A 13,857-nucleotide genomic window follows, 5' to 3' on the forward strand; every position below is an offset into this window, starting at 1 on the left:
AGCCCAAGCCTGCCAAAGGCAAGGCTGAGGCCCACTTCTCGCTGGTGCACTACGCTGGCACCGTGGACTACAACATCGCCGGCTGGCTTGACAAGAACAAGGACCCCCTGAACGAGACCGTGGTGGGGCTGTACCAGAAGTCCGGACTGAAGACTCTGGCCTTCCTCTTTGCTGGAGGACAAGCTGCTGAAGCAGGTCATTTTTAATACCCTTAATAAGTCCCAATAGTGATAAAATGGATATATACTACTTATCAGAGACAGACATAGTTATCTCATTTCACCAATGAGGAAGCAGACTCAGAGGCTAAGTGACTTGCTCCCAATCCAACAGTTCATTTCTATCATCATCATAGTGTTGGTTCCTTCAAGGATACAGTTAAGTTGGAGATGAGGGAATCTTTTGTACATAAGTACATAAGGAATGTACTGGAACTGAATTTCTGTTCTCTTATGACCACTAACATTAGATATGCAAGTAACAGTACAGAATACAAGCAAACAGGACATGGGACTTCCCTGCAGGTCAGCTGAGGCTCAACTATCTGGGTCCAGCATGCAGCTTTGCCTCCCTTTCTGGCAACTGTGTGCATCAGGGACTTCCTACTCTGCCTGCTGGACACTTCCCTCAGGGAACAAACTGCAGAGAAGTCTACACCATCTCCACATCTACCCTTTTTACCTAAATTGTTCCTGTCATTTTCCTACAATGTTAGTCAGAGTTTGTATAGTCTTAATGTACAGCTCAAGGAGGCGAGACACAGAAAGGACGTAAGAATGCAATGATACACATGAATGAGTGTAGACATAAATTACAAAGGGAATTTGGGGAGTCCTCGTGTCTATGGATAGTACTTTAAAGTCTGTTGCAAATATATATTTTTAAGATTTATTTATTTATGCATACAGAACTGGGGTACAGGCCAGAGATGCAGGGAAGGTGAGAGGATTCACCACAGAGTGGGGAGCAGAACAGGAAGATTGATGAAGTACACTGCTGAGGGGAGCAGTGGGCGGGTCAGGAGAGATCTGCTGCACCATGTGGATCACCTCCGGAGTGGGGATTGAACTCATGCTGAAGTGGCTTCAGCTTCTCAGTGCTGTGCTTTAACCTGATGCACCAACAGGGAAGGCCATTGCAAATATTTTTAATTTTCTAATTTATTTTTCAGAAAGTGGTGGTGGTGGAAAGAAAGGTGCCAAGAAGAAGGGCTCTTCTTTCCAGACAGTGTCAGCTCTTTTCAGGGTACAGTATATTTTTGAATTCCAAAAGATTACTTTTACAAATAATTTTTAAAGTGTTTTTAAACATAGGTCTATAGTGACATTGTACGAAAAAAAATATCTGAAAAGTGCCTCAGGAAAAGTTTAGCAAAAAGAAGACCTACAGTGTGCTGCTTTACATGAAACTTTACAGAAAAAGGAATCATTTTCTCTTTTAACCCCAAATGTAAAAGATCTGGTATTGAACAAATTTCATATCATATCACAAAATCTCTTAAAAGCAAGACCACTATGTTCAGTTAAATCTACTTCATGTGACCGTTCTCAATAGATTCTCTATTGGCAGTTACTAAGACAAACTGAAGCTGACAAGCTTTGTGTAAAACATCACATCTCCATGTCTGACTCCTCTCAATATTGTGACCTGTCCTCACTGAGACAGTGCATTCAGCATGAAATGGGAGCGCATTAACTACACATCACTGATCAGCACTGCCATGTAGCTACAACCAGACATTATTTTTAAACTTTTCACATGGTTTTATAGGAGAATTTGAATAAGCTGATGACCAACTTGAGGAGCACTCACCCCCACTTTGTACGCTGCCTCATCCCCAATGAAACCAAAACTCCTGGTAAGGCACCTCTGCTATCCAGACAAGTTGCAGGACATTTGCTTTAGATCACAGAATAAGGCACACGTATTTCTTCCCTCAGGGGCCATGGAGCATGAGCTGGTGCTGCACCAGCTGCGGTGTAACGGGGTGCTGGAAGGCATCCGCATCTGCAGGAAGGGCTTCCCCAGCAGGATCCTGTATGCGGACTTCAAACAGAGGTTTGTGTCTCATTTTTCCCCTTTCAATGTGTTAGGCTATGTCAAAATCACTATGCAATTCAAACATTTGTTAATTGTCTTGAAAATTGAAGCACACATTATTTGGAAGAGGCCCTAAGAAAATAAGACTTAGTTTATTATTTTATCATAACTTGCCAAGTTTTACAGTTCTGTTTGTTTTAAAGGCGTGTTCAGCCAAAGTTCATTTTATCATTTTTTTTCAATTGTAGCTGCTGAGAGTTTTTCAGTGAAGAAAACCCACATTTTGATACTCTTTTATTCTCATAGATACAAGGTTCTAAATGCAAGTGCTATCCCAGAAGGTCAATTCATTGACAGCAAGAAGGCTTCTGAGAAGCTTCTAGGGTCCATTGACATTGACCACACCCAGTACAAATTTGGTCATACTAAGGTACCAACAGCTCAACTACCAATCCTAACTTCACCACCTCTGGACTTTATCATGAATGAAAATAACATATTTAATTTGTTCTTTGGCAAGGTTTTCTTTAAAGCTGGCTTATTGGGAACTCTAGAGGAGATGCGAGATGAAAAGCTGGCTCAACTCATCACACGCACTCAAGCCATGTGCAGAGGGTACCTGATGAGGGTGGAATTCAAGAAAATGATGGAGAGGAGGTAAGGACCAAGCCTAAGTCTTCCTTCTCTATATTTTCATACTTAAAACCAATGTAGTCATTACTTTTGTTGGGTGTTAATAACTTTCCACATTTTTCTTAATTTGCATCCATTTCCCTTTTCCACAGGGAGTCCATCTTCTGCATCCAGTACAATGTCCGTGCCTTTATGAATGTCAAGCACTGGCCTTGGATGAAGCTGTATTTCAAGATCAAGCCCCTCCTTAAGAGTGCAGAGACAGAGAAGGAGATGGCCAACATGAAGGAAGATTTTGAGAAGACCAAAGAAGAGCTGGCTAAGTCAGAAGCAAAAAGGAAAGAACTTGAAGAAAAAATGGTTGCTCTGATGCAAGAAAAAAATGACTTACAGCTCCAAGTTCAATCTGTGAGCAGTAAACATTGTACACTTTGGCAATGTGCTTATCATCCAATCACTGCATGATTGAATATGAAATTTTTTAAATTAAGATTTATAGGGAAACAATTTCCACTGAAATAACTGCTAAATTGTTTGTCTTCCAAAAATACTGAGACAAAGGTCTAAGAAAGAAATGGAACAAGTCATAAAAATTATGCTACATATATTCACATGTGTAGAGTTTGGTCATGAGTGAGAAAAGTTGTCTATCTGAAGTTTTAATTGGCAAATTAGCTTGCATATGTATTGACTGAACTGGTTAAGTTCCCACCTTTTAATAAATTATTGTATGTTTGCAGATATAGCTTAGAAAAAAATGTCTAAATTTCTCTCTTTAGGAAGCAGATGGCCTGGCTGATGCAGAAGAAAGATGTGACCAGTTGATTAAAACCAAAATCCAGCTAGAGGCCAAAATCAAAGAACTAACTGAGAGAGCTGAGGACGAGGAGGAGATCAATGCGGAGCTGACAGCCAAGAAGAGGAAACTGGAGGATGAATGTTCGGAACTGAAGAAAGACATCGACGACCTTGAGCTGACACTAGCCAAGGTGGAGAAGGAGAAGCATGCCACCGAGAACAAGGTATATTTTGTGATCATTTTGGAGTATGACAAGTGTGATCTAATTGCCCAATAGTTTAATTAAAAGTTTAATCTGAACATACTATGGTAATTTTGTCATCTTTATAGTCTTCACCATTTCTATTCATTTACTTTTGCCCTTTATCTCCCATATTTTTTATTTATGCAGATCTGGATTAACTCTAGTTTCCAATTTCCAATTAGGGTTGACATTGGCCACTGACAGTACCACATTTTTTATTAAGGTTATAGGATGTCATTAATATTGCTGTATTTTATTAAAATTTAAAGGTGAAAAACCTCACTGAGGAGATGGCAGGCCTGGATGAAAACATCGCAAAACTGACCAAGGAGAAGAAGGCCCTCCAAGAGGCCCACCAGCAGACCCTGGATGACCTTCAGGCAGAAGAGGACAAAGTCAACACCCTGACCAAATCTAAAACCAAGCTAGAGCAGCAAGTGGATGATGTAAGTGTGAAAACCTAGTGTTTACCATAAAGATCAAATAAACAACTGTGATCTCAAACCATCAAAGATATTCATAAGCCTTCAATGGCTGATTTGGAAGTAATGAAGTTCTTGTGTTATTTGGTATGTCTTTGAAAATTCTCTTACATATCATTTGAAAAATAAAATAAGAAGTGAGACAAGCAAATAAAATCTATTATAAATCTAGCTTGAAGGATCTCTGGAACAAGAAAAGAAACTTCGCATGGACTTAGAAAGAGCCAAGAGGAAACTGGAGGGAGACCTAAAACTGGCTCAAGAATCCACAATGGATATAGAAAATGACAAGCAGCAGCTGGATGAGAAACTTAAAAAGTGAGTATATGACTTATTTATAACCTGAATAATATGATTCAGTTGTGCATGGAGGAAATATATGGGAAACACAAATAATGGCATCTTTGGCTTTCTTACTTAATGAAAATGTTACACTGTTGACATGAAAGCATGTATCACTCATGTTTTCAACCGAGCAATAGAAGGATATTCAATTGTACACAGAAAAGAAGAAAGGTAAGAGAATTGACTGAGCAAATGTGTTGCTCTAACAGGAAAGAGTTTGAAATGAGCAATCTGCAAAGCAAGATTGAAGACGAACAGGCTCTTGGGATGCAGCTGCAGAAGAAGATCAAGGAGTTACAGGTCAGTACATGGTTTCCACTGGCCTAGTTCACTGTGACATAAACAACACACATTAGCTAAGACTGTGCTTTTCACCACTGCTAGGCCCGCATTGAGGAGCTGGAGGAGGAAATCGAGGCAGAGCGTGCCTCCAGGGCCAAAGCAGAGAAGCAGCGCTCTGACCTCTCCCGGGAACTGGAGGAGATCAGCGAGCGGCTGGAAGAGGCTGGCGGGGCCACATCAGCCCAGATTGAGATGAACAAGAAGCGGGAGGCCGAGTTCCAGAAGATGCGCCGGGACCTGGAGGAGGCCACCCTGCAGCACGAAGCCACGGCAGCAGCGCTGCGGAAGAAGCACGCGGACAGCGTGGCCGAGCTCGGGGAGCAGATCGACAACCTGCAGAGGGTCAAGCAGAAGCTGGAGAAGGAGAAGAGCGAGCTGAAAATGGAGATTGATGATCTTGCGAGCAACATGGAGACTGTCTCTAAAGCCAAGGTCTTCATTAATCTGTTCTTTTCATGTTTTTTTTTTTTTCAGTTTACGCACACACATACACACATAAACATGTACATTTTCCTTATAAGTATAAGTATAAAACATAGGTATGTACTTATATATTTGTGTGTATTATATAAATATATGTTGATCACTATTAATTACTATATTAATAATATTTTTATTGAGGTAACAATAGTTTACAAAAATGTATATGATTGAGAGGTATAGATCACACACTTCAAGTGTATGTTACCTATGTTACAACACAATACCACCCCTAGGTATGTTCCTCCTCCACTGTCCATTGGTTTCCACCCCACTTTGCTCTCCACCCTCCTGCTCCCTCTCTGAGAGCCACAGTTCTATGTCAGATTTCCAAGATTTATTATTGGCTTGGTTTTATCTCACCTTTTGTTTCTATAAGTGATGCCATTCGTCTTTATATATGATTCAAAATGACCAGGTATAACATGACTATATCTAATCTAACTATGCAAACTTTAAATGTCATCTCAAATTTTAAAACCATTTCTAATAGGCATCATTACAGTAAAGCATTTCAGTCTTTATAATCTTATTTGTAGGTACACTCTCACTTAAACTTTATCACTATTACCATGAAAGAACACAACGACAGGGAAAACCCTGATAATTTAAAGGCAAAACTCCACATAGATGCAGACTTAACTGATTTTTTTTATCAAAGAAAAGAATCTAATTTTCACAATCATTCATTCATTTAGCCCAAATTAGGTACCTCTCCCACTTGCACGGAACTCAGCCTCTTTCCACAAGTAGTCATAGCTCTCCAATCCCAGACTTACAAGCAGAAACATATCCTCCTTTCCTGCTTCCTACTTCACCACAGGGAAACCTTGAGAAAATGTGCCGCACCCTGGAGGACCAGCTTAGCGAAGTGAAAACAAAGGAAGAGGAGCAACAACGCCTAATCAATGAGTTGTCAACCCAGAAGGCCAGGTTGCACACAGAGTCAGGTCAGTAAATGAACAGGACCACTACTGGTGCAGCAGCCATGAAAGGCAGTCATGCATCCCTTAACGGTGGAGCTAAATTAGGAGAATTTTACTGCCAGGCAAGACTGCCTGCCAACATCACAGATGTACTTACACAAGATGAGTTAGACTCTAAGCTCCCTGTGCTAAGGAGATTTTTATTGCCTCTTCATTAGTTGGTGGGGGAAAACCCAAATCCTAAAATGTAACAAAAAGTTTAAATGTTTTTGAAAAAGCAAGGAATAACTTACTCAGTGGCATTAAAAACTCCTGAATCTTTCTTTTTATCACATGAAATAAGGAAGTGTAATATTGTTTGATTGCTTTTCACCTAGATAACAGCTCTCCATTAGTCATATTTTGTCTTTCACAGGAGAATATTCACGACAGATAGATGAGAAAGATGCTCTGGTTTCTCAGCTATCCCGAGGCAAACAAGCATTTACACAGCAGATTGAAGAACTAAAAAGGCAGCTAGAAGAGGAGACTAAGGTGAGAATTCTCCCATTGATAACTTTCAACCACTGACTGACCTTTGCTGCATGACTACTATTGAACTTCACATGTAGAATATCAGTGATCAAAGCATAAACTTACATTGCACACATTTTTGTGGGTCCAGGCCAAGAACGCCCTGGCTCACGCCCTGCAGTCAGCTCGCCACGACTGTGACCTGCTCAGGGAACAGTATGAGGAGGAGCAGGAAGCCAAGGCTGAGTTGCAGAGGGCCATGTCCAAGGCCAACAGCGAGGTCGCCCAGTGGAGGACCAAGTACGAGACGGACGCTATCCAGCGCACGGAAGAGTTGGAGGAGGCCAAGTAAGGAGTTGTAGTGATGGCCAGAATGAAATACAAGTTAAAAAAAGAGGAGGGAAAATTAAAGGAGAATCTTCTAGGCATGGGGATTCACATCAGATTTTAGTCTATATGATTGTAGACTGATGGATTCCACCACAACCTCCTTTCTATAGCCTAGTGTGTGGCCACTGTAGACTGGTCCAAGGTCAGATGCCTCTCCACATTCTGGTCTATTAGTGGCATTTCTTTCTATTCAAATGAAAATAAAATAATTATCAGCTCAGTTTTAATGAATTAAGGAGAAATACTTTCCTTTCATATAAGGTGTAATGGTGCATTATTATGCATATTATAATTAACAATAAGCAGTTTTTCCCTACCTAGAATATTGTAAGTTTAGAATAAACAATATCAGACATTGTCACTTTTTACCTAAAAATCTGTATGAGTGAATTCAGTCACTAGTAAATTCATAGTTTGTGCAATAAAATTCATGAAAGGAAAGTAATATTATATTCCCAGTGAAGGCAGCTTCCTTAAATTTGATTTATATCAGTAGTTGCTAGAATTAAACAGAATGGAAGGAGTTGGGAAGCATTTGCAGAGGGAGCATTCTAGATAAAAGTGTGGGCTGGGAGAAGTCATGAACTAAGTGGCCTGATAAAGGGAAAACAGTGAAACTCTAGAGAACATTCAGGAACTGTAATAATGGAGTAAGTGTCTGGAGTTACTAAGTCCAGAAAATTACAGATTCATTGTATGGCCTTGAATATCTTATTCTGTGCCACAGATTCCTCATTTGTAAAATAAAGAGGACCACACCAGAAAGTGTTTAAGGATCATGTTTGGTGCTGGCACCCTGTGCTGCCAAGCCTCCTGTTCACAGCAGCCACGGCTTCCTTACCACCATGTCCTCACTGCACACTAGTGGGGAAAGTGCTTTCTCATATTCCCTCTCTCTCACACTCACACTGCCACCAGCCCTACCACCACCACATGATACACTCAAAAAGCAGCCTCATAACTATGTTCGAAAATTCCTCAGATAAAAGTAATAATTCATTCAGGAAAACAGAATTCTAGAAGAGATATATGATACTAAGACAATATTTTAAAACATTCCCAACAACTTTTAGACCTCAGAGAAAAACTCTTGGGAGAAATGTGTTTTCCAAGTGCAGCTCTGTATGATTCAGTGTGTGGCAACTTGGACTCTGCTCTTGGTCACTCACACTTACAACTTTTCAGGAAAAAGCTGGCCCAGCGTCTGCAGGATGCTGAGGAGCACGTAGAGGCTGTGAACGCCAAGTGTGCCTCCCTCGAGAAGACCAAGCAGCGGCTCCAGAATGAAGTGGAGGACCTCATGATTGATGTGGATAGAACCAACGCAGCCTGTGCAGCTCTGGACAAAAAACAAAGGAACTTTGACAAGGTAAGCCATGGGCACCATTTCCGAGGGGAGATTGGCATGAATCTTTGTTACAGAGGCTTATTATTAATGTACTTCCAGATCCTATCAGAATGGAAACAGAAGTATGAAGAAACTCAAGCTGAACTTGAGGCTTCCCAGAAGGAGTCCCGTTCTCTTAGCACTGAGCTGTTCAAAGTGAAAAATGCCTATGAGGAATCTCTGGACCACCTTGAGACGCTAAAGCGAGAGAATAAGAACTTACAGCGTAAGTCTCTATAATCATTCTATTTAAAAAATGGGAGGGAGCTATCCTGGCCATATCTTTGTTGTTGTTGTTTTTCTCAACTGAGTTTTGTATTTTATTATTCAAATATAGAGGAGATCTCTGACCTGACCGAGCAAATTGCTGAGGGTGGAAAGCATATTCATGAACTGGAAAAAATAAAGAAACAAATAGATCAAGAGAAGAGTGAGTTACAGGCTGCACTAGAGGAAGCAGAGGTACACATTTCATTTGCTTAACTATGCATTAAAAATAAATTGAAAAAATAATAGCAACTGAACTCTATCATGTTGCAAGCCATTAGGGTATAACTCATGCAATTCAATGAGAAATACTGAACTGTACCTTGGGAATGCAGAATACATTAAACTAAGATGTATGAAAGTTTGTCAGTTTTTTTAATGTCTTCTTGAAGGAATCATTAAATACAAACAACAACAAAAAATCCTTTAGGTAACCTGAATGTTGCTTTTTATGCAGGGGTCTCTGGAGCATGAAGAAGGAAAGATTCTTCGCATTCAACTTGAGTTAAATCAGGTAAAATCTGAGATTGATCGGAAGATTGCTGAAAAAGATGAAGAAATTGATCAGCTAAAGAGAAACCATCTTAGAGTGGTGGAGTCCATGCAAAGCACCCTAGACGCTGAGATCAGGAGCAGAAATGATGCCCTGAGGATCAAGAAGAAGATGGAAGGAGATCTCAACGAGATGGAGATCCAGTTGAACCATGCCAATCGCCAGGCTGCTGAAGCAATAAGAAATCTTAGAAACACACAAGGAATACTTAAGGTACACTGGTGTTGTAAAGTCTGGGTGTCAGTGTAAACTCAAATTTTAGTATTTTAGGAGGACTATACATCATAAATCATCTCAATAGAATGGTAATCAGTTGAAAATTACATACACTTTTAAACAAAGCTTAATTTTCGAAAACCTGGACTGAGTTTACTTTGTCATTTAAGACAAGACAGTGAGAGAAGGGGAGACAAGATATGGTGAATTTAGCTACATGCTACTGCACAAAACACTTCATTGAGGTAGACGTCATTGGTTTACTAAATATAAATGAACACCATTAGATTAGCAAATCTCTAAGAATACTCTCCTGATACAAAATTTTGTAGCTTTAGCTATGGTATTCTTCTATGATTCAAGGTCTAAAATAATATAACTTGTTAGTTTGTGTAGAACTGTAACCCTAGGCTACAAAGAATTTGTCATTAAAGGGACTTACAGCTTTTCCCTATCTAATCATCTCTGTGTGTGTCTCTAAATTTGTAGCCACTTTAATTGGAGGATGAGTAAGAGTCATTTTCTCTCTCTGTTTAGGACACTCAGCTACATTTGGATGATGCCATCAGAGGCCAAGATGACCTTAAAGAACAACTGGCGATGGTGGAGCGCAGAGCTAATCTGATGCAGGCTGAGATTGAAGAGCTTAGAGCATCCCTGGAACAGACAGAGAGGAGCAGAAAGGTGGCAGAACAAGAACTGTTGGATGCTAGTGAACGTGTGCAACTCTTGCACACCCAGGTGAGGTTCAGGATAATGGATGAGCAAATGTAGTAAATATACAGCCAGCACAAGTGAAAGAACAACAAAGGATAATAATTCACTTTTTGTGAACTGTGTGGTACCATGTGGTCCAGCACTTTTATTTTCTTGATGGGACTGAATTTGCGCTTCAAGTTTACAGGCAGTTATCAATATTTGTAAAATATCTTTGGTATCAATAGTTTTCATTTTTTACCTAGAACTTAAGAGAATTTTTATTAATAGAAATATGGGTAAGAAGCAGGGAAGACAGAAACTTAGTTATCTTTTGGTTTGGATTTTATTCTAAACATTTCTTCAATGAGTAATTTATGCCCGTATGCACCAATAAAAGTGATAATGTAAAAGTTACAATATAGTTAAATGCACTTCCCCTTTCTTGTTAATTTGAAATAGAACACCAGCTTGATCAACACCAAGAAGAAGCTGGAGACAGACATTTCCCAAATCCAGGGAGAGATGGAGGACATTGTCCAGGAAGCTCGCAATGCAGAAGAGAAGGCCAAGAAGGCCATCACTGATGTGAGCAGAGGGTAACAGGGCGATCCAACCTGAATCTTGATGCACCCTCTCAGCTCCCTCAACTGATTGTGTTTTGCTGCCAATTAGGCGGCCATGATGGCTGAGGAGCTGAAGAAGGAACAGGACACCAGCGCCCACCTGGAGCGCATGAAGAAGAACCTGGAGCAGACGGTGAAGGACCTGCAGCACCGTCTGGATGAGGCTGAGCAGCTGGCCCTGAAGGGCGGGAAGAAGCAGATCCAGAAGCTGGAGGCCAGGGTGGGTGTCCACCACTTCATTCAATTCATAGCTTGTTCATGCAGCTAGTTAGAGACAATGGTTAAATACATCTGTTCTCTTACAGGTGAGGGAGCTGGAAAATGAGGTTGAAAATGAACAAAAGCGCAACGTTGAGGCTGTTAAGGGTCTTCGCAAACATGAGAGAAGAGTGAAGGAACTTACTTATCAGGTGACCAGCTTTTCCATATTTTCCAACTTCACTGCACTCAAGAAAATAATGAGTCCTTTCTCCGGCCTCCTTTCCTCCTTCCTTCCTCCCCTTTTTCCTTCCTTCCCTGCTCCCTTCCTGTTGTTTTCAAATAGTGACACTACCTATTTGTTTTATCTTTCATTTCAGACTGAGGAGGACCGTAAAAATGTTCTCAGGCTACAGGACTTGGTGGATAAGTTACAAGCCAAAGTTAAAGCTTACAAGAGACAAGCAGAAGAGGCTGTGAGTATCTACAACATGAAAGACAAAGGTTCAGGAGCAGTGCCAGGCTTTTGTGGAACCTAAGGTTTACAAAATTTAACAATGCTTTCTTAAAGGGAAAGAACACAAAATTAGGTATGAATATGAGTATTTGTTTAGAATAAGAAAAATTATCACCAATTACAGGAGCTTTAGAGATTCCTGATTATTTCTTCTGAGACTTCTATAAGCAATTTCCCACACATGTTAAAATGGAAGTGCTTCTTTGTTATCAACCCTCTTCCTTCTTATATACAATACACTACAACTCCCAGTAATTAACAAACCCAAAGAGGACTGCAACTGACAGTTCTGAAGTCTAAGCCTTACTTAACTTCATGATAAATCCATCTCAGGACATTTCTTTTCATTTCGCTATAGATATCTTTTGTATCCTGTTAATTCTGAAACCTCCCTTAAGTTTCTCTACAATTAATACCACCACTAGAACCTACTTTTGAATATTTCCCTCATGGAAACAAAGTTGACTCAGAGTCCACTATTTTAATCTCCTCACTATCACTATAGCATCTTAAATATTCCAGGAAGAGAAAAAAACAAGTGAGAGAGACTGAGAATGGGGTTTTAAGTCTACTCATTCAGAGGTAAGGATACAGAATGCCCTGTCCCAAAATAAGTATGCCAGTAAACAACAGAATCTTCTGCTTTCTCACTCACCTAGAAAATTCCTCCTGGTTACATAGACAACAATAATCAGAAAATGTCAGATTTTCTTGTTCTCTCAAATGCACTTCTTTTATCAGGAGGAACAATCCAACGTCAACCTTGCCAAATTCCGCAAGATCCAGCACGAGCTGGAGGAAGCCGAGGAGCGGGCTGACATTGCCGAGTCCCAGGTCAACAAGCTGCGGGTGAAGAGCCGGGAGGTTCACACGAAAATCATAAGCGAAGAGTAATTTATTACAATGCTAAATGGTGACCAAAGAAATGCACAAAATGTGAAGTTCTTTGTCACTGTCACATGTCACTGTAATGTAAAGGAAATAAAATTTGCAGAAAATTTTGCAATCTAAGTATATGTGTCTCCTAACTACAACTACAGGCTGTATAGCATTATTTTATTTTAGAATTAATTCATTTTTGACATTATTTTAGTTGCTACTATGTTTGGAGATGAAAACAAAAATGAATGAAGCATTAAACTAACTTTAACATTAGGAAAATTAAATTAAGTGCTCTAGGAGAATATGAAGGCAGTTAATGCAGCCTCAGTTTCATACAACCAATTTTGCCTGTACCAAGTATATGTCTGAACAGAAGTCAGCACCACTGATATGGCAATTACCCCTGCCTTTGAGGAGCTCAAGGTAGTGGGAGACCATAACCCAAACAAAGTAGGGTGCAATTTCATGCTATGACAGAAATAGGAAAACAAAGTGTGGCCATGACTCGGAATGAGCCGCTAACCTCATGGATTCATAAAGGCCTCCCAGGGGACTGTGAGCTCACTCCTAAAAAAAGGTAAGTAGCTATGAGATGGAAGAGAAGAGGAGCTGGTGGTCGTAGGAAGAGAAAACAAGCAGGTGATTTCACAGTAGTCTGAACATAGTCCTCATGAGCCATGGACATCAGATGAGGCCAGAGATCGAAGACCTGACCAAAAGGGATGGAACCTTATGCAAATTTGACAAGGCAGGAAGGCATTCTACCATCAAACTGGTAGAATGGAGGTTGGGGTAGGATAGGAAAAACCTGGAAAGATTGATAAGAAGGCTAATAAAATTGGTCCAACTTAGAGATGGCAGGCTGGAAATAAAGCAGGATTCTACTGCTATTATAAAGAAAAGACAGGGAGGTAATCAAAGAAGTTAAAGAGTTTCACAGCATTGAAACCTCCCCATCACTTAGTGATTATAGCTTTTATTCCTCCGACCCTGTGCATGAAAAAGGATAAAAATTTTTCCCTGTGCATGAAAAAGGATAAAAATTTTAGAAAAATTCTTGTAGACCTTCTTATTTAAACATAAACCCTCCTTACCAAAGAACCTAGTTTTTCTCACTACCAGATGTATTTTAAGGAAGAACCAGGAAGGTAATTTATTTCTTTTCTTTTTTTAAAGATTTATTTATTTATTCATACAGAACTGGGGTACAGGCCAGAGATGCAGAGGGTGAGAGGAACAGAGTGGGGAGACAGAGTGGGGAGCAGAACAGGTAGATCGACGAAGTACACTGCTGAGGTGAGGGGAGCAGCGGGCAGGTCAG

The 13,857-nt window shown here is 40.2% G+C and overlaps 1 protein-coding gene across 1 annotated transcript in view; it reads left to right on the forward strand.

Annotated features, from left to right (window-relative positions):
* LOC101636916 (myosin-4) overlaps positions 1–12,626 on the forward strand; it is a 21,164-nt gene extending 8,538 nt beyond the window's left edge. Inside the window, exons 14-38 of the mRNA XM_004685083.2 lie at positions 3–195; positions 1,172–1,245; positions 1,771–1,858; positions 1,941–2,058; positions 2,347–2,470; positions 2,561–2,697; positions 2,826–3,081; positions 3,453–3,695; positions 3,986–4,162; positions 4,371–4,516; positions 4,753–4,843; positions 4,928–5,317; positions 6,189–6,315; positions 6,707–6,825; positions 6,956–7,152; positions 8,380–8,563; positions 8,642–8,807; positions 8,919–9,043; positions 9,306–9,614; positions 10,155–10,358; positions 10,776–10,901; positions 10,989–11,159; positions 11,245–11,349; positions 11,518–11,613; positions 12,396–12,626. Of these exons, the coding sequence (XP_004685140.1) occupies positions 3–195; positions 1,172–1,245; positions 1,771–1,858; positions 1,941–2,058; positions 2,347–2,470; positions 2,561–2,697; positions 2,826–3,081; positions 3,453–3,695; positions 3,986–4,162; positions 4,371–4,516; positions 4,753–4,843; positions 4,928–5,317; positions 6,189–6,315; positions 6,707–6,825; positions 6,956–7,152; positions 8,380–8,563; positions 8,642–8,807; positions 8,919–9,043; positions 9,306–9,614; positions 10,155–10,358; positions 10,776–10,901; positions 10,989–11,159; positions 11,245–11,349; positions 11,518–11,613; positions 12,396–12,548 (4,119 nt within the window). The 3' untranslated portion in view covers positions 12,549–12,626. The remainder of the gene's footprint in view (positions 1–2; positions 196–1,171; positions 1,246–1,770; positions 1,859–1,940; positions 2,059–2,346; positions 2,471–2,560; positions 2,698–2,825; positions 3,082–3,452; positions 3,696–3,985; positions 4,163–4,370; positions 4,517–4,752; positions 4,844–4,927; positions 5,318–6,188; positions 6,316–6,706; positions 6,826–6,955; positions 7,153–8,379; positions 8,564–8,641; positions 8,808–8,918; positions 9,044–9,305; positions 9,615–10,154; positions 10,359–10,775; positions 10,902–10,988; positions 11,160–11,244; positions 11,350–11,517; positions 11,614–12,395) is intronic.
* The last annotated feature ends 1,231 nt before the right edge of the window (positions 12,627–13,857 follow it).

The sequence above is a fragment of the Condylura cristata genome, unplaced genomic scaffold (genome assembly GCF_000260355.1).
Source record: "Condylura cristata isolate star-nosed mole 26May11 unplaced genomic scaffold, ConCri1.0 scaffold00017, whole genome shotgun sequence".
Lineage (NCBI taxonomy): Eukaryota > Metazoa > Chordata > Mammalia > Eulipotyphla > Talpidae > Condylura > Condylura cristata.